General features: G+C 47.0%; 1 protein-coding gene across 3 annotated transcripts in view; it reads left to right on the forward strand.

Moving 5' to 3' along the window:
* Positions 1-24,850, forward strand: part of PTPRT (protein tyrosine phosphatase receptor type T) — a 1,038,801-nt gene that overhangs the window by 724,634 nt on the left and 289,317 nt on the right. For all 3 annotated transcript variants that reach the window (XM_055306331.1, XM_055306315.1, XM_055306321.1), the window contains exon 10: positions 23,709-23,910. In XM_055306331.1, the coding sequence (XP_055162306.1) occupies positions 23,709-23,910 (202 nt within the window). The remainder of the gene's footprint in view (positions 1-23,708; positions 23,911-24,850) is intronic.

Below are 24,850 nucleotides of genomic sequence, written 5' to 3' on the forward strand. Positions count from 1 at the left end.
ATTGAGAACCTCTCTTTGCCAAGGGAGGTCTATGGGTCACCTGGGAATGTGTTAGAAATGTGGAATCTCAAGCTCTACCCCAGGTCACCTGATTCAGAGTCTAGTTTGATTGAATGTTAAAGTGGGGCAAGCCCTGAAAATGCCTGCAAATCCATCCTGACATTTAATCCTTAAAACCCACTAGGAAACAAAGCAGATGATCCTGTTCCCACTTGGGTTGGCCAAGTCAGAACCATGAGTGTGAATTGCAGGGTAGTACGGTAACTCCCTTTTGTGGGGGGTAAGGTAAAGATGTTGTGAGAGTTAGGGAACTGAAGTTATGTGGAGCCAGCCAGGCAGGTGTCAGAAGTGAATATGGATTCATGGCCTTTGTACATGAACCTTCTGGAAGAGTAAATACTCTTGGTGTTATAAATAACTTGGTAGGGAGTGGTGTGTATGCGTGTGTGTGTGTGTGTGTGTGTGTGTGTGTTGGGGAATATAATGAGGGATAGTACTCGTCCACCACCTGCCCAGAAGGACTTCCCCCTGGGAACACTAACTAGACTCGAATTCCTTAGGGGGCCCCTGTTTGAAGACTTCTGGCATTGTACCACGCCCCCTGGGCTCACAGACAGATCTCTGGCTTTCTGCTCCACCACAGGCAACTCCACTCTGTGCCTGACCGCTGGGGCCCATGAGCCTTCCCCCTGTGAAGGCTGTTCAAGTGCAGGTGAGGGATGTTTACCCTCAGTGCCCTTGGAAGCAGCCCCCCTCCACCCCCGTGGCCTCCTGCACAACGAAATGACTTTGCCGAGAAGGAAACACAGTAGTAGGAATGGCATTCGTCCAAGTTATCAAAGAAAGGAGGTAATTGCAAAAGGAGCTCAGAGACAAGCAGCTGACAACCTCACTCCCTCTCCTGCTTTGTATCTTCTCTTTACATGGATTCAGACTATCACCACTGTGTTCTTTCTTTAAAAAGCAAAAGACGATAACATCGCTCTCTGGTTTAATTCCAGAGTCGGCTTCCCACAGTTTTGTCATATAGCCTGAACCCTTTATCATGCCTTTCAAGGCCTTTTACTTATCTGACCCCACCTCACCGCCCCCCCCCCTCCGGCTCATCTCCCCGCACCAGATACGCCACTGCACAGAATTTCTCACTGTTCTTCAAACCCTCCAGGCTTTTGTGACTTGGGCTCTTTCCTCAGACTATCCCTTCTGTCTGGAATCCATTGCCCCAATCTGCTCAGAAGCTTATTACTCCGATTTTGTGTCCTAAGCAATAACACATAAATCTGTCTAATGCAAAAGTCAGAAAAGTCTGAGCTCTTAAACCATTGTGCCTCCTAAACCTCCTCTTACAGAAGGAGCTAGCAAAACAGGGTTCTCAAGGGTGAGGGTTGGGTTTGGTGTGAACTTCTCCCAGAGAGGCCGCCATGGTTTTGGACAGGAGCCCCCCTGGTGTATGTGTGTTCCCGACGGACAGCTAGACTGTCTGGTGGACGAAATGGAGCAAAAAACAAATCTACATAATGGAGCCATTGATCACTGTCACAGCGTGCAACCAGCTGTGGCCTGGAGAGGACACATTTTTCAGGAGAAGTTTTCCTGCGGAAAGAGTATTTGTTGATGTGAGGCTCTTAGGAGTTTGGTGAGGGTGAGTCAGTGTGAGGGAAGATTCTTTCCTGATGACATTTCAGAGACAGTTTTGCACTGAATCAACTTAAAAATGTCTCTCCTCCTGCTCTTGGAACTTGGGATTGCTGTTTCTCCCCTGCAGGGTGAGAGTATTTCCATCTTCTATCTGGCAATCTCATAGATCTCATAGCTCTTCAGCCCTGTTCGTGACAGCTTTCTAGCATAATTGGGGATGCAGTTTTCCCCCTCCATTGTGATAGTTTGCTACTGGCAAAATCCAGTCTTAGGGGTTTGGAAATATTTTAATTTGTATGGCTTTCACATTTTTTTTTTCTCCAAAGACGTATACAATCTTTACACCCTCACATGCTGCTTTATTTATGGCTGCTGTTGTTCATCTGTTTGTTTAATTCTCAGTGCTTGCATTTTGATAGCAAAGTTGAACCATTGCAGTCTTAATTGTCCTAAGCCTTTCTGCTCTAAATGTGAAGTTGACTATTATTACTCTCTAAGCCCTCATCTTGAATTTCTTTATAGCACCTGTCACTCACTTGTTTTTTTAAAAATGTTTTTATTTATCTGCTTACTTGGTTACCACCTGTCTGCCCCCCAGAAGTAACCTCCATGTGGGCAAGGGCTTGTCTCACTCCCATCGTATCCCCTGTCACGTGGCGGGTACTCTGTGGATGAATGTGGACATAACACATGATCTTTCCCTCCCATTAAGAAAACCTTCTTTCTTTCCTAGATTACACATACATTGCCTTTTCTTCATAAATTGATGTTGAACTTTGTCAAATACTTTTGACATATTTTGGGATGAACTCTAACCTGTGGATAGGATTCATTACATTAGGAGAATCTTAATTGTATTAATCCTTCAACTTCTGGAATAGATTCTTATTGGCAGTAGTATACTGTGATTAAAAAAAAAACTGATATTCTGGTCTATGGTTTTGGTTTGGTATTGGTCCTGTTCTCTGTGTCAGGCTCTGGTGTTACTAACTTCTTATAGGAGGCTTCTAGCCATGAGATCAGTCCCAGAAAGAGATCCCCTGTCAATGCAATGCATGAAACTGCCCATTTACTTCCTCTCTAGCAAAGCTCTGTGTTACTATTTTAAATTCCCTACTACTTAGAAAAGCTAACCTAGGTATCTAATTTAAATTTGTTTGTACTTGGTTTCAAGTGAGGTTGACTCTTTTTCTCCTCTCAGACAAATACATATCTTTGTGAATTTCCTGTTCATGTCATTCATCATTTTTTTCCCACTTGCATGTTCCTCTTTTTTATTGACTTGTGAGAACTTTTTCTATATCAAGGACGCTGTCTGTTATATCTATTTTTATATTCCCTGCATCTCTGTTTTCCATTGTGTTGTTTCCTTTTTAGTTACAGAGATGGTAGATTTTGACATTTTTAAAACTGGACTTTAGACTCTATTACTATTTTTTAAGGTATACTTTCTTCATTTACTTGGAGTGTTTAAAATGCCCAGGCCGGAGATCAAACAACTAGCCACCTTGACTTCTTTTACTTTATAATTTCATTTATCTTACATTTGACTACTTAATTGAGGGAGATTTCTCCTTGCTCACATCTCATGTTCTCCTTGAACCTTAGAGCACAGCAAATGCAGTCTCAGTCAGGTTTATGAGGAAGAAGTAAGCTAGAGCTGACTGAGACAGAGGGGCAGGGCTGTTGGAGGAAGGTCCCCTCCTGAGGGAAGCTACAGGATTTCCCTTCATAGTTTTGAATTTAAATTAGCCATTCCTGGTTCCCTGCATTCTTGGGCAAATGAGATGCCCAGGGCACTGAGTTGCAGGAGGCCTCCTAGAACCTTCCATTTTGCTCCCTGGGCTGTCACTTGCCCCCTTCCACACACCACCACCCCTCTGATACCTGGATCTCCCTGGGTCCTACATGACCAATGCTGTGGAAGTGGTCTCACTATCGTCCTTGGCCTGTAGCTTCTACCATCATCACAAAAGGTAGGGCTCTGCAGTGTAAAAGCACAGAACCTACAATCACAAGGGGTTATACATGAGACCTGATCTCTCATGTCATGATTATGGCACATCCCTGGCGTGCTTCTCCTCCTCACACTCAGTAATATGGTGTCACATCTCTTTTGCCCACCCCCCCCCCCCAGGGCTACGCTCAGGGTCAAATCGGGTCTGTACTTTGCAAATGGCAAAGCTCTACACATAGGTCCATGATTCCCATTATTGCTGCAATATTGGCATCAGCCAGTTCATTTAACGTCAGGGGCCGCCTGCTACTGGTCAGCATGACATCAAGGCTGCTAGAAGCATCAACACAGCAGAAAAGGTCATTTGGGGATGTGACAATCAAAAAGGAGTGAATTCTGTTCCCTCTGAGAGTTCCTGTCAACAGCGGAATCCTGTCAGTTTACAAATGAAAATCTAAATATTTAGAAACCCTAAGCCCCTGCCTGAAAATAAGGATTGAAAATGAATATTTATGAACTGACGGTTCTGTAACTCTGTCCTCAAGTGCTTCCTTTGGTGACACGTACAAGCCTGTTGTCACCCGCTCTTTGGATAGAAGTCGGAGCCCCAGCTGGGCAGCGTACCACTACGTGTATGACCTAGATGAAGTCACTCGCCCTGTCTGGGCCTGTCTCCTCAGCAGGAAATTGGAAGAGTAATACTCAACTCGTAGTGTTATTCACCAAATTAAATAATACAGTGGGTACTGGGGAGACTAGCAGAGCACCAGACACACAGTAGGTGCTCAGAAACTGTGAGTGTCCCCCCCGTGCTCTGCCTTGGCTGCTATCTCTTGTCATTTTATCTGGCCAGAGTGTAACAAGTCTCCATGTTTTGTATTGTTTATTGTAGTAAAATACACGTGACATGAAATTTACCATCCTGACAGTTTTTAAAGGTACAGTTCAGTGGTTAAATACACTCATGATGTTCAGCACCATCCATCTCCAGACTCTTCTCATTCTGTAAAACCGAGACCCTGTACCATTAAATGGTAACTGCTGAATCTCCGCTGCACCCACCCCTCTATTTCTGCCTCTGTGAATTGTACTATTCTAGGAACCTTCTAGAAGTGGAATCATATTTGCCTATTTGTGACTGGCTTATTTCACTCAGCATCGTGTCCTCAAGTTCATCCATGTTGGAGGCTGGGTCAGATTTCCTTCCTTTTTAAGACCATGGCATTCTATGGTATGTATATACCACATTTTGTTTATTTGCTCATCTGCCATTAGACACTTATGTTGTCTCCACATCATTCTCGATGTTTTTAATACTCTAAATATTCTATTTGCATGTCCTCTAAGCTGAATTAAGAACGCTTTATCAAAACTGAGCAGACCCTGTCTTCTTTTTACCAAAATTCCAGAATTCCTAATTCCCTTCAATTCAGAGTTCCTATTTCCTGGCTCAACCCTCTTGCCTATCTGTCTTTAATTGTTCTTCTTTGATTGAGAACATAGCCAAAGTCTGAATGGGCTTCTCATCTTTGATGTTGATGGTTGGACACTCTGCTCCTTTATTACACCCTGGATTCTTAGGGAAGCAAAGGACTTTTGGAGCCTCCTTGGTGCAGGGACTCTCAACCATCCTCCCTTCCCCTAACAGCCTGAAGACAAACTGCATCAAAATCCCAAAAGGAGGGGGGATCCCTGGGTGGCGCAGTGGTTTGGCACCTGTCTTTGGCCCGGGGCGCGATCCTGGAGACCCGGGATCGAATCCCACGTCAGGCTCCCGGTGCATGGAGCCTGCTTCTCCCTCTGCCTGTGTCTCTGCCTCTCTCTCTCTCTCTCTCTCTCTCTCTCTCTCTGTGACTGTCATAAATAAATTAAAAAAAAATTTAAAAATCCCAAAAGGAGGAGAGGCTCTAAAAATGTTGGTACACTGGCTACATTCTAGACAAGCCTTACATAGAGCCCCAGCCTAGGATTACCTTCCATCTGATCCTTCTTACGTGATCCCAGTCTTGCTCATGGGTTCAGATAGGCAGAGGTAAGAAAGCTCAAATCCAACAGCTCATCTGGACACAACTGTCAATTTCTCCTTCAATAAAAGACTGTTCCTGGAATTTACTACCCAGTGTAATGGAAGCTTCTTACTCTCTTTCCCTTCAGCTGGGGACTAGGCTGGAATTTAAGGCAGTAGGCTTGATAGTTTGGGCTAGAAGACAGCCCATGGTATTGAAACTGAGGCTTATTCATTCATTCAACAAATATTTTATTCAGGGCTTACTCAGTGCCCTAGGTGTTAGGGGAACTGCTGTGAACACCCCAGATGTGGTCCCTGTTTGTCTACTACTTAGTCTGGTCAGAGTGGCAGATGTTAATCAGAGAGGCAGACAAATAAATGTGAAATAGCATGTGTAAAATGGGCAGTAAGGATCCTCTTCCATGGTCACTGTAGGGGAGGATTTGAAGTGGAGGGTCAGTTGCCTTTTCTCCATGCACTCTCTGAAAGTGGTACCTTGGCTGTAGATGTTAAGACTACAGTAGAAAAGTGGTAGAGACTAGAGGAGAAAAGCCACATGAGACATAAGACTGAGTCCTCAGTGCTCAGAACCCTGAGTCACAAAGAAACTATTGGCAAATGGTGGTGTCTTTTTGATGTCCTTATTCCTTCACCATCCAATGGTGCAGATCCCCCCCTAACATCCTCATCAGCCCACTTTTATCTCTAGCCCAACCCCCTGCCCTGCTGTGCTGCTGGTTGTATGACTGTAGGGGCACCATCCTCATGGATACAATGTGAGCAATGCTCCCTAGAGTTGTGCACAGTGGTCCTGGTCCTTTCAGAGGCAATCAAGGCATGCTGAACTTGGGCAGGGAAGGTAAACATGTGAGAGGATGATGGTAGAATGGGGAACCAAAGGAAGAGGGGTTGTTAACCCAGCCAAGAGGGAATGGAAGAGTTTGCTGTGCAGAGGGAATAAGGTGGGGGATGCAGGACCAGTACCAGGTGTAGGAAAATGGCTAGTGTGTCCAAGTGTAAGATCAGGGGGACATACATGGTCTCTGAGATGGCATGGAAGTGACAGCAGTGGCCCGATCATGCAGGATCCATGGGCCATAGTGTGGATGGTTGTTTTACCTTAAGACCATTGAAGGACTTCAGTGTTTTTGCAGTAATAATGGTAGATGCATTTACTGAGGGTTTACTGTTTCCCAGGAGCTGTTCTACAGGCTTTTCCAGTAGTATCCTCATCATTTCCTCCTTCACATCTATGAGACAGGAACTTCATTACCTCCATTTAACAGATGAGGAAATGGAGGTACCAGGAGGCTAAGCAACTTGTCCAAAGAGTCACAGCTAGTCAGTGGCAAAGCCCATGTTCTTAACCAGTGCAAGCAGCTGTCCCCTGGTTCTGAGGCGTGACCAGGGACTGGTATTATGTTGGGAGCATAGCTGGAAAACCCCAGTCTGTCTCCTGAGGGAATGCCTACCCCTCTCCCATGGACACGGCCATGCAGGGTGGGGTGGTGTGCCCGTATGTACACGTGGCCCAAGGAGATTTGACCCCTGGGACAGGTGTGCCAGACCCTGTCACTGTCCCTTATCTGGAGCTGGTGCTGAGGATTCTTACAAGGCAGAAAGGCCCTTATCAGCCCACACAGCTGCTTCCTGGGCTGTTTCCCCAGGGAGTGACATGGCAATGAAATGAAGGCTTCGACATCCAGTTCTGCTTGCTGCACAAACTGTAGCCTTGGGGAGTACCAAGTGCCCACCTGAATTAATGCCATTTAGAGTTTGTGCTTGGGTGAATCCCTGGCTCATGGTGGGCAGGTGCAGGACTTGAGATGTGGTAAAAAGGACCACAGACATAGTGGAAGGAACATGGAGGTAGCTATGGAGCTAGGGGAGCCAGTAACTTTTGGCTCTCTGCTGAGTAGAGAGCAAGGAATGGATTGAAGATCCAAATGAGGTGATTATGGAGATGAGATGTTCTCATCAGGGAAATATACTTTTAAGAAACAAGAATTTCTTGAAATAGCTCGAATTGGCTTTACAGACAACCCTGGCCAGTGGACGAGAAATGATTTGGTGTCATGGACATGTAATCAGAAAGTCAAATACCCAGGTCTCCCTCTCTGTCTCTCTCCTCCATTGTCCTTGCTTCATGCTTCCTTTGGTCTATCTGCCCCATCTTCATCTCTGCACACTGTACTCTTGACTTGGTCATTGATTTCCATGCCATCTGCTTCAAAGAGTGTATGTCTTCAGCCTGCAATGGAATAACTCTATCCCCCACCACCCCTGGGCCTTTGAGCTCCAACCCACCCTTTTGGCTTAGCACAGTCTCTGTCTTCCAAGCAATTGAAGGCAAGTTGGCAGATGCATCCATGGCACCATGGACTCTATTGACTTAGAAATGGCAACTCGGGTTTAGGGAATGGGGAATCTAGTTCTCAACACACAGATTCAGGGTTGAAAGGACAGGGGATACCATTAAACCTCTCCAGGGGTACCCAGGCTTAGAGGCAGATAGCATACCCCTCCTCTGAGCATTCAGTATGTTGTTGGAATACTCTCATGGCTCCTGAACTCTTTCTTTGGAGGCAAAATCTGGGCCCCGGGATTGCTTGTCACTAAAGAAAAGAGCCAGACCCAGAGAGGCAGTAACTAATAGAGGACATCCTCCCAACCCCATGGTAGGTTAGTCAGCCCCAGGCGGTGTGGCCACTCCATCACCCCATCCAAGGCTGACAGGGAACCCAGTAATATAGAGGTAAGAGGAGAAGCCAGTCCAGATATGTCTCCATGGGAGTGTTTCTAAATTTATATTCAGAGCACTTCAAAGAGTATTTGAATTGCTATTACTTTAGCAAACGTCTTTCATGCAAATTTTGATATTTTTCAATGAAGAAGCTTTCATCTGAATCAATGGAATGATTCTTTCCACCTCCCACATGAATCACCCAGTGCCTTCCAGTTGCACACCTTGTACACACTGAGGGGAGAGTCTCTGAGTTGCCTTCTTCCCATTTGAGAGATTTGTGAGTCCTGCATCTTGATGGGAGGTTGGAATTCCAGAATGAATCTCAGAAAGAGACTGTGTACTTTAAATATTAGCCCAGCAGTATACCTTGAATCTGAAGCTCTGCTAAGCCCCAAACCTAATTCCTCTACCTATAAAGAGCAAGGAGTTTCAAGGTCTCAGGCTTCATGGGACACTAATACTGAAGGCCCGACTGCCAAAGCTCTGGGGCCCCCATTTCAGAGAGCACTTATAATAGCCTTTGACCTCCTTATATCACCTGCTCCTGAAGTCCAGCATGGTGAGGGCCCATGCTGGGTAGGCAACAGCCATTTTCTGGATACTTCTTCACCATCCAGATCTGTGTTCATTTTTCCTGGCTGGGTCCTGTTCCATGTTCCCTGTTTACCCCTGACTCACCCAGCAGTGGCCCTGGAAGGAAACCGGTGGACAGCTGACCAGGGACACAGCATCCAAAGGCTGGGCTGTGCAGCATCCTGTGGACTCCGAGTGCATGGAGGTGGGCCCAGTTACACCAGCCTGTCCTTCCAGCTACCCAGGGTCCCTACATCCCTGGCCAGTCATTAATCACCTTGTAGGACAGAGTTCAGTCCTCCCAGCCAGTCCTAACCACCAGATCTGTCTCAGGGGCTGCGTCTCAGTCCGATGCTACTCATGACTTGCAGGGGCCCCTGTTCTCTCCAGACCAGAAGCCTAAATCTTACAGGGACCCCATTCACCCCCTCTCACCCCACCTCCCATCTTCCCTCCTTTGCTCACTGGCCCCCTGACACACTGACCTCCTTGCTGTTTGTCAAATCAACCAGACCTGACCCTAGTTCAGGGCCTGCCCTCAAGCTCTTCTCTTGGGTAGTCCACTTAGCTAACTCACCTCCATGAAGTCCTCACTCAAACCTCACCTTCTCAAGGAGGCGCACACTGCCCCATTCTCTGGGGAGCCTCTATGGGTCTCCCCCAGCACTCCTGTACCTCATACTCTGCTCTGTTTCTCTTTTCTCTCTTTTCTGTGACACCTATGTCTGCTCACATACTAAATAACTACCATGCTATATTTTGTATAATTTTTTCCCCTCCTCTCACTGTCCTGGTGGCAAGTGGAAGGTAAACTCCAGGAGGACAAGTGTTCTTACCAGTTCACTGACATATCTCAGTTGCCTAAAATAATGGCCAATTTTTATTAGCTCCATAAAAAATTGTTAACTCAAACTTGACTGAATCTAGAGTGTACCCAAAATACCCTCAAAGACCCTCTCATGTTGCAAATTGAGGTCTGACTTACCTACTTGCTATCCTGTTAAGTTCTAGGCATTTCCAGGGGTTCTTATACATGTGGGCATGCTCTAGCTCCACAGCAAGCCTCCCCTCCTGATGATGAAATGGAGTCTTGTTGAGGGTCCCCCAGCTGCCTGGCACGATGGCCAAGAACCAACAGTGGGCCCCCAGGGTCACATGTACACAGTTAGCTTCAGTCTTTCAGAATTCAAAGTTCAGCCTCATGCTCTTTGTGTCTTTAAAAGATCCCAAACTGATGAGACTCCATGTTTTTCTATCCTGAACCCTCTCCCAAGTAAAAGGTAGGGGAGGGTTTATACCTAAAAAGAAACATAAGAATCCAAAAGATATGCTTGAATATGAGGCAAATAAATATAAATAAATAAATAAATAAATAAAGGAAAGCAAAATCCCAAAGTCAATTTCCTTTCCAGCCTGCAGCTTGGCTTCTCCCTACAACAGGTGCCTAATGAGGCATGGCTCTAGAAGACCAGGCAGTCACTGTTCTTCACTTCATGGGTTTTACTCTGTCATCCCCAGCTCAGGACACCAAGTCGCAGCCTTTGCAGCAACATGCTCACGTGCTCACTTGTAGGAAGTGCTGCGTGTGAAAGCCAGCCAGCCTTGTCAGACCCCAGCACCTGTGTGCTTGCAGCATTGCCTGCAGGCAGAACCACTGAGTCCCTGCCTCCAGAGGCATTCTGGATGATTCCCCAGTGACTTTGGCATTGCCTCTAAGGGCACCTCACTTAGGTGAGATAGGAGGAACCGGTAGAGATGGCTAAGTTGTCGATGACAAGTTAGAGCTCCTTGGGCACCAAGGGTGCAGACATGGATCTCACCGGCCTCTACAAAGGATTGGGTTGGGAAAGGAAGAAGGTGCCAGGATCAACAAGAAGCAGGGGCATCAAATCTATAATCAAATCTATATCATCATCCACAGAGGACTCAGGCTTTTTCAAAGGGGAGCAACCGTGTTAGCCCACAGTTAGCAACCTCTCAATTCTAGGAGACCGTGGGAAGAGAAGCTGCTCGAACACCTGGCATGTGTCTCTGTGGATAAACCTTGGTACCACGCAGCTGCTGGAGGGCACCCAGAGGAGGAAGAAGAGCCTGGTCCAGGTGTCAGGAGACCTGGGATGCCCCTCAGGGGTGTCCTCTGGCCATTTGGCATCCATTTCGCGTCCAGCAGAGAAGGCATTGCAGCATGGTCATGAGGTTTTGGTACTCTCTGCTGAGCTTGTCTCTCCCCATGACAGCAGAATGAGGCCATGGCAGATAGCACGTACCCCAGGAATGGTTTGCAGGCTGAGGAGGGGGGTCCTAACTCCTGGCACCACCAGCAGTATGGGAGGGAAATGTGCTGGAAGCACCATTTCCACTCGGTTATTAGCATGAGTACTATGCTTGGCACTACCAGATGCTTTTCCCTCAGAACTGCTTTGTCCACTCATGAATCCTCATTTTCACAGATAAGAACCGAAAGCTCAGGGCTGTTACTGTTTGTTCTAGACCATGTATTCTTAACACAGTGTTATCACCCACAAGAGATGAAAATTGGTTCTTGCAAGAAGGTGTATGCTCAAAAAAAAATCTTCCTCTTCCGTGCGTATACATAATATGCATAAAGTATACAAACAACTGTACAGATATGTGTAGCGTCCATATACAGCCATACAGCAAACCTGTAGAATTAAAATTTTATGAGGGAGATTGAGGGGAAAAATGGCTTCTTAGGAGGTGATGATGACAAAGGAAAAAGGGCTGAGAAACTCTAGTCTAGACCAGCACTATCTAACCAGTAGTGACATGTGGCTATTGAGCACTTGAAAAGTGGTTGGTCCAGATCAAGATGTGTAGGAAGTGTCAAATTCACACCAGATTTCCAACACTTGGGAGGAAAAACAGGATGCGAAAATGTCTCAATCATTTTGTGAGGATTATATGCTGAAACAATAACATTGTGGATATATTGGGTTATTATTAAAATTAATTTCACCAGTTTCTTTTATTTTTTTTAACATGACTCCTAGAAAATATAAAGCTACAAAAATGTGGCTCACATTCTTTTTCTAGTGGGCAGTGCTGCTGCAGACAACCATCTGCTCAGAGGAAGTGTCCGGATTGGTACCTGAGTTTTCTGACTCCCTCCCAGGCTGTCTTGTTACCCCACAGCCGTCTCCTCAGAGAAGATCCATTTACTGTGTGACCTTAGGCATGCCCCTTAACCTCTCTGAGCCTTCGTTTCTACTGAGTGCTTTGTAAATGATAAAACTCCCTCCAGCTGTGAGGTTCCATTCTGGACCCAGCTGAGGCCCTGGGGTCACTGCAGATAGGAGGGTGTGGGCTCCCTGATAACCCAGTTCACCAGAAATGACAGTTCTGTAAATAGCATTGCCACCTGCTGTGTGTCTGCTTCTGGGGAAATACCACATGGGCAAGATTAGAAAAAGGGACAGCTTCTAACCCGAGACAAGCAAAAGAAAGTATTAGAATAAGTGACCATTTTAACCAAGAAGGGAGGAAAACAAAAGCTTGCATTTCTTGTGAGAAGGAGATAGAACACTCTTCCCCCCCCCACACACACACAAAATAGACTTTCACAAAACCTTCCCCTGTTAGTAGGGGCTCATAAAACATTATACATATATGCTCTGCTGGACTGAATTGATGTTCAGCTCTCCAGTATGCCCACCCTTTTATTCCTTTCCTAATGCCTAATTTGGGGGGGGGGGTGTAAAATCAATTCTATTTTAATTTCATGAGGAAAATACTGAATGAGAGAAAAATGCAATAGAGTGAAGCTTGAGCTTTCAGCCCCCTGCTGCCCCAGAATATGTTATTATGTGATCAGTGAAGTTCTTCTAAGAAAGCCCTCTGGAATCTACCTCCTGCCTCTGCCTTCTGAAGGGAAGGCAGGAAGCTCCAGGTCAGAAGGAGAGACCATCTGGGGTGCTCAGGAAGTGCCATCTGGAGGCAGGCCCTCCATCGTTCCCCGCTCTCCAAATTCACTTCCACCCCAATCCTCCTGAACTTTGGCTTCTGTATCCTCAACTCTCTAACCTGGAGCTTCCCATGTACCTCCAAATTCCAGGCATGTCCTCTCACTCCAGCTAATCTTGCAGCAAACAGGTTCCCACAGCAGTGTCTCCAGTGTCCCAGCCCCTGGAAACAAGACTGGCCCCACTTCATGAGGACAGCAGAGCCCCGAAGCTAAGCAGGTGGAGTCAAGATTCACACCACCTGGGTTGCAGGCCTGCTCTGCTCCTCAGGAGCCCTGAGAAGCCTGGAAAGCTACTTAGTCTTTGTATGTCTCAGTTTTCTCATCCCTAGAAATGGGAATAATAATGGCACTAGTCTTCTAAACACATGATGATTTAGTGAGTAATGTGTGGAAAGTGCTTAGCATGGCTCCTGGCAAACGTCAAATGGCAATACAAGTGAACTCATAATTGTTATTATTACTGTAATAATGAGGTGGGAAGTGGAGGCTGGAACCTCTGGCTTCCAACCTGTGGTTCCATGATTCCAGATTAGCTGATCAATGTGACAAGCATTTTGGGCAAAAATACCCCCCAAAGGATATGCCTGTCTCAGAGCATCTTACTGGGAGGCTCCTGATGTCCATCTTTCTCATTACTGGAATTGCTAACTTTGATCATTTGGTTAGGAAGGTGGCATGCATTTATTGGGCATCTACTATGTTTCTTTTTTGGGATACAAAAGTGAATACAATGTTACCCATCCTCCCAAGAAACTCTCCCGTCTGAGGGACTAATGCTGTCCTCATAACTCTTGCTGTCTAACAAACCATGCCAGAATTCAGTGGCAGAGAGCAACAACTTTACTATGCTCACAGATTCCAGGGGTCAGGAAATCGAAAGGGCCTGGCAGAGATGGCTTGCCTCAGCCCATGGTGTCTAGGGACTTAACCAAGAAGACTCAAATGTCTAATCACTCAAATGTCTAAGAGTGACTGGACAGAGAAGTGGGGGGCATCTGGAGGCTTGCTCACTTCCCAAACTGGTGCCCAGGTAACAATGACTCCCAGCCTGGAGTCAGAGGGGTTTGCAACCAGATGAGTCCCAGCCCCTGGAAACAAGACTGGCCCCACTTTGTGAAGACAGCAGAGCCCCGAGGCTCTGACTTCTTCATGTGACCTCTTCATGTGCCCCATGCTTCCTCATAGCATGGCAGCTTCTGGCACAGCAGCTTGCACGTTGTAGACTTGAGTGTCCCCCTGTGGACAGATCAGAAGCTGCACTGCCTTGTGACCCAGTCTCAGAAGTCACACAGCATCATTTCCTCCATGTTCTGTCTGTCAAAAGCAATCACAGTCCTTCTAGACTCAAGGAAGGGGACATAAGCTCCACCTTTGGGGGGATGAGTGTCAAAGGTTTGTGGCCATTTGTAAAAACCACCAAAAAAAAAAAAAATGGAAAAGCACTGAAAGATCTTTCTACTTATACAGTTTTGGAAACTCAGCCCCAAGAGGACCAGAGCTTCACCAACTTGGGCCTTATTAATTATTAAATACATGATTTAATTTAGTGTCAACCATATACCAGACAGGTGTGGACCTAGCTGCCAGGGATGCTTGCCAAGTCCCTCCATAGGGTGGCAGGCCCAGATGGACCCACTACAAAGCCTTGTGATCTGACTATTGCAGGTAGCCATCGCCATTCCCCGCTCTGACAACTGGTCACATAGGGGACACGTGGAGAGGGTCAAGGGTGAGGTGCAGGGCAGGGTGGAAAATGCTGGACTTTGGCATCAGAATGACTGCAGTTTAAACCTGGCTGTACCGCATTCTGAGTTTGTTACATTTTCATCCTTAATCCTCATTTATTCAGTAAACCTCATTGACTCCTGCTCTGCGCCAAGCTGGGTGCTGGCAATTACAGCAATAAACAAATAGAATCCAGGCCTTGCCCTCAGTGAAGGATTTCCCCTGGCTGTCTCTGCCCGAAAGCCCATGGGCAGCACTGCAAAGTTCCAGGGAGCAGGGTCAAGGGATTATGCGACTTCTCTCAAGTCTCCGTGCCCAAAGCCAACTGGAGAGGAATTGGTCACGCAATTTAGCAACTTAACCAGGTTAAACTCAGCAGAACAGAAATCAGCTGAGTGTGAAGTTGGAAGGCAAGCAGCTTACATTTAGAAACCCAGGAAATATTGCAATGCAGACTACAAGCAATAGGGAATATCACTAGACAGACTCATTAAGCAAGAAAGTTTCTGTGAAAATAACAAAATCATAGCACCCAGGGCACCCCAGCATGAGATTAAAAGCTGAAAGGAGGTTCAGGCTTCATATTATTAAGCTGCATTATGACAGTTTAGGAAGAAAGAATTTAGAGCCATCAGAGCTGGTGGTGGCTCTGTTTTGGGAATCTGTGTGCGTCTTTGAAATTCAGAGCAGTTTGACAGAGTGAAACTGTCAGAATGTCCCTCTCATATGGGGAAACCAGGGGAGGGGTGGGGGAAGACACTGAGAGTGGCCCCAGGGGTAAGGACTAGAGGGCTGTGGTGCTTTGGGGGGGGTGAGGGAGAGACAAGTGTTGACAGGAACACATTCACCTGAAGCGTGTCCAGGAGCTGAAGGCCAAGGCGGTGATTTAGGGAAGGAGGGGAGGTGCCAAGGTAAGTAATCAATGTTGGTTCTTGTTATTACCACCTACTGGCCAGCTTTGCAGCTGGGGTTGCTGGGTGGTGCATATCAATGACCCTGGCCCAACTGGATTCTGAGCTTGCTTCCTCCTGGTGTTTGATCCCGGAGTCACCAGGAAGCCAGGCCGAGTCAGCGAAGGGAATATTGATTGGAAATCAGTAAAAAGCCATGTTGGGCAAACAAGCCAGCTTCCCTTCCGCAACACCTCTTTGATCTGTGGTAAGTGAGGGTGTGTACACAAGACAAGAACAACTCCCTGCAGGGCAGTGGCAGGCCTGCCATGCCCAGCCACTGCGGGCATCATCGTCCCCTGCGCTGGCAGCTCTGGGGAAGGAGCGCAGCCCACGCGAGGCGCTGGCAGGGCAAACCAAACTCCCATCTGGGCCTCTGACCCCGGGAACCAGAGAAGCCTGGCAGGCCCTGGCAAACGTTAGCAGAACGCCTTGGCAGGTAGAGGTTACAAAATATATCCTAAGCACTCAGCTCGGAAAGTGGTTGTTCCGGGTTTCAGCGTGGGTTCTGCAAAGACTGAAATCCAGGGGCTTCCTTCCCCCCACTCTTCCCTTTCCTGAATGTCAGCGGCATCTGAAGGCCCAGGGTAGCGGACATTCACAGATCTTCCCATCTGTGTCCAGCCTGAGCAGTCTCATCCGCCTTCAGGCCTGGCACCAAGTGTTGGCTCCTTACTCCCATATGTCTGGGGATCTCATCCTTCACCAGCCAGGACTCAAGAGCTCTCGGATTCACTCTCTTCTCCACCCCCTCAGCTTCCAGTCTAAACTGGGCCTTCTGACAGGACATCCTGTCATCGGGATGAGAGCCAGACCCTTCAAAAGGACCCTGTTCCCCCAGTCAGTTCAGTCCTCCTTCCCCTTGCCAAAAAATGCTCCTCTTCAGATTCAGCATGCATGAGAATCACCTGGAGAACCTGTTCAAACAGATTCCTGGGCCCCAGACCTGGATCAGTAGGTCCAGGATAGGTAGGTCCCAGTAGGTCTGGGATAGGCCCAGGAATCTGTACCCCTAACAAGCTCCTAGGTGATCCTGATGCCATCTTGGCTACGGACCACAATTTCAGTAGCACTGTTCTTAGATTAGGGTATGACCCTGCATTTCTTTCTTTTTTTTTTTTTTTTTAAGATTTTATTTATTTATTCATGAGAGAGAGAGAGGCAGAGACACAGGCAGAGGAAAAAGCAGGCTCCATGCAGGGAGCCCAATGTGGGACTCGATCCCGGGTCTCCAGGATCAGGCCCTGGGCTGAAGGTGGTGCTAAACCACTGAGCCACCCAGGCTGCCCTGACCCTACATTTCTTTTGATAGCCTTCCCTCTCCTTTAATGGCTCTCTCTTACCCTCAAGATAAAATCTAAACACTCGAGTATTCACATAAAGCCTTCCATGACCAACCTCAAAGCAGGGCTGTCACGTTCTGTTGTATAGTTTGTGTACCACACAAAGACACACCACTAAGAGGTTCAAATCCACTCAGCACTAGACTGTATTTGTCAGGAGGACTGTGGCTGGACATTAAGAAGGGTCTTTTTCTTGTCACAGAGGTAACCTCAGCTCACTGATGTACCAGGGGCTGGGATGGAGGGTACCTGCATCTGCCTGGAGAGGTGCCTCTTTCTAGTTTCCATAGGTCAATAGTCATCCTGCCCAGGAGCATCTCTGCAGCCTCCACTCCCCCTTCCCCCTTGTCTCCCAGCCCTCTCTCGCCTCCTTCACACTCTCAGGGAAAGACTTCCTGGCCCCCAAAGCCTCCTCTATTACATGCTCCTGAGAACCAGCCTCTCTTCCTTCAGAGCAGGTAGTAGTCTAATGGCCTTTGCCACTCACTCCTGTGAGCGTGTCTATCCCCCTGACCAGACTATATGTTTCTGAAGGCTCCCCGGTGCTTAGCACAGGGCCAAGGCAAGAGCTCCGTGAATACTTGTCATGGATTCTCCTCCGCAGCCACAAAGACCTCACAGGTACCAAAACCCAGCATGCCACTTTTTGCTGTTGTTGCACCAACATTTTATTTTGAAAGAATTCTAAACTTACAGAGAAGTTGCAAAAATAGTATAGAGTTCTGTACCCTTCACACAGCTTCCCTGAATATTAACGTCTCACGTCACCATGGTGTATTTATCCAAACTAAGAATTCAGGTCAGTGCCTTACTACTGACCAGACCTCAGACATTTTTCTCACATTTCCTGAGTTTTTCCACAGGTATCCTTTTCTCCCTTCTTGGTTCCTGTGGAGCATTTGGATGTCCTGTCTCCTCCTCCTCTGCTCTGTGACAGTGTCTTGGTCTTGCCTTTTCTTTATGACCTTGATGTTTTTTAAGAGTGCTGATCGGCATGGAGTCTGCGTTGGTCTGATGTGTATTTTTTTTATAAGGTTTTATTTATTTACTTGAGAGAGAGAAGAACAGTGAGGGAGCACATGAGCAGGGGGAAGGGCAGAAGGAGAGGGAGAAGCAGACTCCTGCTGAGCCAGGAACCTGACTTGGGGCTCCATCCCGGGACCCTGAGATCAGGACCTGAGTTGAAGGCAGATGCTTAGCCAACTGAGCCACCCAGGTGCCCCTGATGTTGTTGTTTTTGTTGTTGTTGTTTTAATTGGTGGGCTGAAATTCTGGGGAAAAAGACCAGAGAGTAGATACCCCTCTCATCACATCATACGAGGGGCCCTTGAGCTCAATATGACTGATCATTAGCAGTGTTGACCTTGATCACTTGGTTATGTGGTGTCAGCCAGGTCCCTCCACTTTAAGTTACCGTATTCCCCCTTCCACAGTAGGTCTATTTAAAGTGAGGCACAAAGTCCAGCCCACACTCAAGGAGAGAGGAATTAGGCTCTTCACCCCTGGTGGGGAGGGGTGCCAAAGAATTTGTGTTCTGCTGGTGAAGCCACAAGCAGTAGCTAGTAACTTTGGGGGGAGACAAAGCTGTGCAGTCTTTTCATTCATCTTCAGTGTAGTCCACCGACCTCATCATTCACCCACAAGTCCTGCCTGCAGCCTTTAGCACTGTGGTACTCCCATGGTGAGTCCCCTTCCTTCCAGCCTGCCCTCTGAGGACACCTTTCCTTGGCACAGGCCACATTTTGAAATTCTTCTGCTTAATCCCCTTCATGGTGAAGGGTCCCACTCTACCACTGTCAGCCCTAGATACCCAATCAAATCTCCTAGAGAAACTAAAAACTGTACCCAGGCCAAGCTCTTTGCATCCAGAGCATTTGATGCAGTGGGTTCAGAGTATGGTGCAGGCATTGATACTCTTTACAAGGTCTTCATGGGCTTTCTGTGCTCAGGAGTCTGGGCTGGAGTCTGGAGGACGATGGCCCCAGCCCAACACTCCAGCAGCTTCTTGCAGGAGGCTGTCTGACTCTTTTCTGGCAGAACCGGTCACTCCCATATCTGTGTTCCTCAAGGACCTGATTCCCTGCAATATCCATCAATGCTTCTGTTTGTCCCCAAAGTCAGGCACTGGGTTAGAAACACCAGGAGCAGCAGTACATGTGTCAGTCATAATCATTTTCCTGCTGTTGTTATGGTCCTCTGCTCTCTAGGAAAAACAAGGGCCCCGTGGCCAGGAAGTCACTGGCATGTGCGTTTCAGCCATCTGTGCATCCGCGCTGTTCAGGAGGAACGTGCTTGCATTTGATTTTTTAATTTTCAGGAAACCAAAGAGACAACACAAATGCCTTGAATAGGTCTCTTCTTGTGTGTTTACCTCGGAGGTCACCGAGAGGGCAAAAGCCATGCCTGTAAACACTTTTACAGTGGGCCCAAAAAGAGGAGAAAACATTTTAACCATTTGTTTTGAGTTAAAGAGAAAATAAAATTAACAATTTGTTAAAATGAACTAACCATGTTGGTAGCCTTTTAAGACTCTACTGGGTTGAGACCTCCAGAGTATGAGCTGGAAGCCATTTGGAGAAAGTCAGGAGTACATGGGATGCAGTGTCCTCTTAATCCCCTTCACCTGTCTCACCCATCCCACACCCGCCTCTCCTCTGGTAACCATCCACTTGTTAAAGTGTCATTTTAAGTGAGATCTAAAGATGAGGAGTCAATTAGGTGAAAGGAAGGCCTGGGAAGGGAAAAACATGTTTCCTAGTTGGTGCAAAGGCCCTGTGACCCATAGCTCTTTTTAGACACTGAAATAGAGCCTTGGAATGAATACAAGAGGAAGGTCACAGGAGACCAGCTCATACAGACAGCTGAAAAACCACAGAGTAAGAGTGTGCTCTTAATCCCAAAAGCAATGGGAAACCACTGCTTTTTTTATTCTAAGGGGTGGTGTGACTTGATTCTCCTTATGAAGTGCTCACTCTGGCTTTTGGCTGGGAATCTCACTGACGATGATCAAAAGAGACCCGGGTTGACAGGCAGCACAGTACCTTTCCCCCACTAACTCTTTATGTTTGCTATTCTAACAAATCTTGCTCTTCCTCCACTTCCACAGATTCACATTGCATTATGCATTTTATGGCCACAGCTCCATCCCATTCCATTTTTCTCACCTTCTGGCTTTCCCTCCCCAGCCCAGTACCCCACCAACTTCGTAAAACTTGCAAGTTAAATTTTTCAAAGACTGTTTCTGACAAAGCAGTGGGAATTAGATTTGGTGAAGCCCTTCATAAAAAATTGAAGACACGCTATATTAACATACATTGATTTATTCATAGTGTTTCATTACAAGTAAGTGAGGATCCTGTAATACCAGGAAAGGTTAGGAGAGCAGGGGAGCACGGTATATTATATTGACAGCTCGGTGGAAATTGAGTCACTTTTGGATTGAATTTGGAGCGCAGAAAAGGAATTGGCTAGTAAATAAGGCATGAGTTTTACCTCCTAGTGTCTGTATATCAGTGTGGTTGCCACCAGCCCAGGCAGGGGGACGGGGGTGGAATTTCAAAAGGTTGCACAAGCACCTGGTGGACTGGGGTTGGCTGCCACCCAGCAGAGCTCTCTGGATGTCTCAGCTCTTGTGCCACTGGGAAACTGGAATCCAGCTGCACTCCAGGGGCTCAGCAATCCCGTTTGCCACCACCCCTCTGGTCACACTGGGCTCAAGCCTCCCAAGCCTGTTCATACCGGCCTTTGCCCAGGCAGTTTCCTCTGCCTGGAACCTAGAATGCTCTCACGTCTGCTCTGACTCTGTTATCCTCAGATGTCAGCTCACATCTGAGATACTTCCATGAGCACACTGTCTTTGTTTGGGGACCCCAAGACCCAGATTCAAATACAAGCAGGTTACTGAGAAGAGGGAGAGGGGAAGGGAAAGAAGGTGTCTGGTGCAGGATGTGTTTTCCAGCCAGCTACCTTTGGAGGTGAACAGGAGTGAAATCCCTCCAGGAAGTCCCCTGGGATGCTTGGGGGTGGGGGCGGGGAGCATCACATGGGAGGAGCCCAGGGAATGTAGGCATCCTCTATCATCAGTACGGTGGCTGGAGGTGCTAATTACCCCCAGAGTTTCCTGAGAGCGCTCTCCCCTGGGAACAGCCCCCCCACGCACACGTGTCCACACACATACCCAGACAGGTGTTTGCAATGCTTCCCTATGAGAAGCATGGAGGAGGCCAAGGTGACCAGAGGGAAGGCTAGGGACAGGTTCACCAAGGATCCACAGCACAGGCACTCCTGCCTAGGCTCTGCTTGCAAAGTGCCCAAATCCTTCAGCCAATGTGTTTCTCCGCCAGGGCTTGCTCTGCTCCAAGGAGTCTGGCCTCTCTCCTCAGCATGTGACATCAATTGCTATACCGCTCCTGCTTGACAGAGGAGAAAGAAGTTACCTCGTTCTCTAAAACCTCTGGTGCCCTTGCCAGAAATAGCAAACTGCTTATTTTTTTATGTAGAGCTGGTGTGTTCCTGATTCTGCCTGGGTTTGGTCATCCTGTCAAGTAGGAGATGTTCTTGATGGAAGACAAGATGATGTAAGGTGCCTGTGTGGTTGCCTTATTTTGTTCTAAAATGGAAGGCACCTGAGCACAGGGCCAAGCCTGTATTCATCTGGGCTGTACGCGGTGCAGGTCCCAGAATACAGGCTGACACGGGAACCATTTGTGAAGGAGCAAAGAAGTGAAGGAGTAAGAGGATGAATGCATTCTTCAGTTAATGACATGTTGTCTCCAGGCCCGGCAGCTCCTCCCGGAATAAGGAGCACAGCTTTTAGAACCAGCAGACCTGGATTTACTCATCGGAGCTACCCCTCTGTCGGTGGGAGAATGTTGACTAACCATAAGAATGCTAGATCTAGAGCTACACTTGACAGCCTGCATGAATCTCACAAACATAATGAGGAGTGAAAGAAGCCAGACACTCAAGAGTATCTCCTGTATGGTTCCATGCATATAAGGTACAAAACCAGACAAAATGAGTCCATGCTATTGGAAGTCAAGATAGAGGTTATCCTTGCTGACAGGTGCCGGGGTTCGATCGGAAGGGGCCATGCAGACTAAGTCTTGGTTCTAGGAACGTTCTCTCTCTTGACTGGGTGCTGGGTTATATGCCTGTGTCCAGTGAGTAAAACTTCATTGAACTGTAGAGTCTTCTGTATGTATGTATGTTATACTCTAATAGAACATTTTTAGTAGAACTAACTAGATGAAACACACAGTCCTGTGTTTGTCACTTTAACAACTATAGGATTTAGGAATATGGCACTCAAAATGTGATCTATGGGGGCTGGTGCTGGGATGCCAACTGTTTTGTTACTTTCACAGCAGAGCAAGTGCAGAAATTGAGAGGGAACACTTAGAAACACTCATCGTACCTTGACACTGCTGCAACACTAAAGTGTGTGACGAGGGGATGGGTCTCGTTGCACAGTGCGGGCCAGTTTGGCTACTACCAGACTCATGTGGTGAATCACATGTGATGTGGTCTGCAGATTATTATGGGCTAGCAGTGGACTGAGAAACACAAAACTGGGCCTTCACCATAGAGGGTCTGGAGAGTGCTGATTTCATGTAAATTACTTCCAGTTGAGCCTCAGTTTCTCCAACATTAAAATGAGAATAATGGGATCCCTGGGTGGCGCAGCAGTTTAGCGCCTGCCTTTGGCCCAGGGCGCGATCCTGGAGACCCGGGATCGAATTCCACGTCGGGCTCCCTCCGGTGCATGGAGCCTGCTTCTCCTTCTGCCTGTGCCTCTCTCTCTCTCTCTCTCTCTCTCTCTCTCTCTCTCTCTCTCTCTCTGTGACTATCATAAATTAAAAATAAATAAATAAATAAAATAAAATAAAATGAGAATAAATATCCTGATGTCCCAAGGTTTGGGGAAGAGGAACAAAGTAATGAGTGAGAAAGCACCAGAGGGTACCACGTGGAGTAAGGGACATGGGACCTGCCTTTTTAACTAACCTTCCCAACCATTCTTACAGGACACCACATGGAAACACTGCTTTACCGCCATGCGGTCCAGTGTGGCAGATTCTGGCCACATGAGGCTACTGAGCTTTTGAAATGTGGCCAGTCCAATGGAGATGAGCCATAAGGACAAACTACATACTAGATTTCTAAGATTTTTTTTTTAAGATTCTTTTTTTTTTTAATTATTTATTTATTTATTTATTTATGATAGTCACAGCGAGAGAGAGAGAGAGAGAGAGAGAGAGAGAGAGGCAGAGACACAGGCAGAGGGAGAAGCAGGCTCCATGCATCGGGAGCCCGATGTGGGATTCGATCCCGGGTCGCCAGGATCACGCCCTGGGCCAAAGGCAGGCGCTAAACCGCTGCGCCACCCAGGATCCCTAGATTTCTAAGATTTAAGATGAATAAACAATATAAAATACTGCATTACATTTTTATGTTTATTATAGGTTGAAATGATAATACTCTGCATATATTGGGGTCAATGAAATATTAAAATGAATTTTACTTTCTTTTTTACTTCCTTTTCTTGTGAGCATTAGGAGATTGAAACACACGTGTGTATCTCACATTCTGTTTCTGTTAGGCAGCCGTGCTCCTGTGTATCTGCAGTGGAGTATTGGGGGCTGGGATAATCTGTAAGGTGGACTGTCACAGCAGAACTTGCTTTTCAAGCCCTGGTGCCTTCCTCTCCTGTTGGGCCCCTGGATGAGCTCCACCTAGCTCCCTGAGGGAGGTATTCATTTGTCTGTTTGGTGGCTTGTTATACAGATCAACTATAAGGCTGTTGGCTCACTGGACCCTAATGCCGACCTCTCCAGCCAGCGGGGGAAAGTGTTCAAGCTCCGGAATGAAACTCACCACCTCTTTGTGGGTCTGTACCCGGGAACGACCTACTCATTCACCATCAAGGCCAGCACAGCAAAGGGCTTCGGCCCCCCCGTCACCACTAGGATCGCCACCAAGATTTCAGGTATCTCTCATCATAAAAAGGGGAAAGGAAGAAACACATTCTGGGTCCCCCCCCCATGGATTCCTAATTTTCCTGAGAGCAAAAAAAAGGGCAGAGCCTGCTGTCACCTCGTGGTATTGGAGCAATTAGGACAATGCAGTCCCTAGCGTGTTAGCATTGTAGTCCTGTGAAGAAACCGAATCCATGAACTTCCTAAAATGTAAAAACCATACTAATTAGACTAGACCAGTGGGAACGCTAAGTGATTCACCAAATAATTTACCACACAATTGCATTAAATAGTACATTTTTTTTTCTCATACAAATTGGTTTATAAAAATGTGATTTCTTCTTTTCAGCAATATTTCTTTTGGCAGTCCGGGGCACAGCACAGGTTCTCATGAAATGTCTGAGAAGGAAGGAAGGAAGAAAGAAAGGAAGGAAGGAAGGAAGGAAGGAAGGAAGGAAGGAAGGAAGGAAGGAAGGAAGGAGGAAGGAGAGGAGAGGAGAGGAGAGGAGAGGAGAGGAGAGGAGAGGAGAGGAGAGGAGAGGAGAGGAGAGGAGAGGAGAGGAAGAGGAGAGGAAGGAAGGAGAGGAAGGAAGGAAGGAAGGAAGGAAGGAAGGACTAGTACAAAGCCATGGAGGCCTGAGATTTCACCTGCCATCCCCGGCAGGGCCCCTCCACCACTAGGCAACATCAACACAGAATTATCTCAGATCCCATTTTACAATTTACATTTTTTTGAGAATACCTATGCAATTCTGGCCTGCATACATGCATACTTTACATAAATACCCACAGTGATTTTTGCAGCTTAATGTTTTCACTTATTTTTATACCATAAGCGTTTCCCATGTTGGTACATTGCTTTCATGATAATGTTCCATCAAGTGGATGGACGTAATTTAATTAAACATTCCCCTGTGGTTGGATATATTTGGTGCTTCCATGTTTTTATAA

Source organism: Nyctereutes procyonoides, unplaced genomic scaffold (genome assembly GCF_905146905.1).
Source record: "Nyctereutes procyonoides isolate TBG_1078 unplaced genomic scaffold, NYPRO_anot_genome, whole genome shotgun sequence".
NCBI classification, from domain to species: Eukaryota; Metazoa; Chordata; class Mammalia; order Carnivora; family Canidae; genus Nyctereutes; species Nyctereutes procyonoides.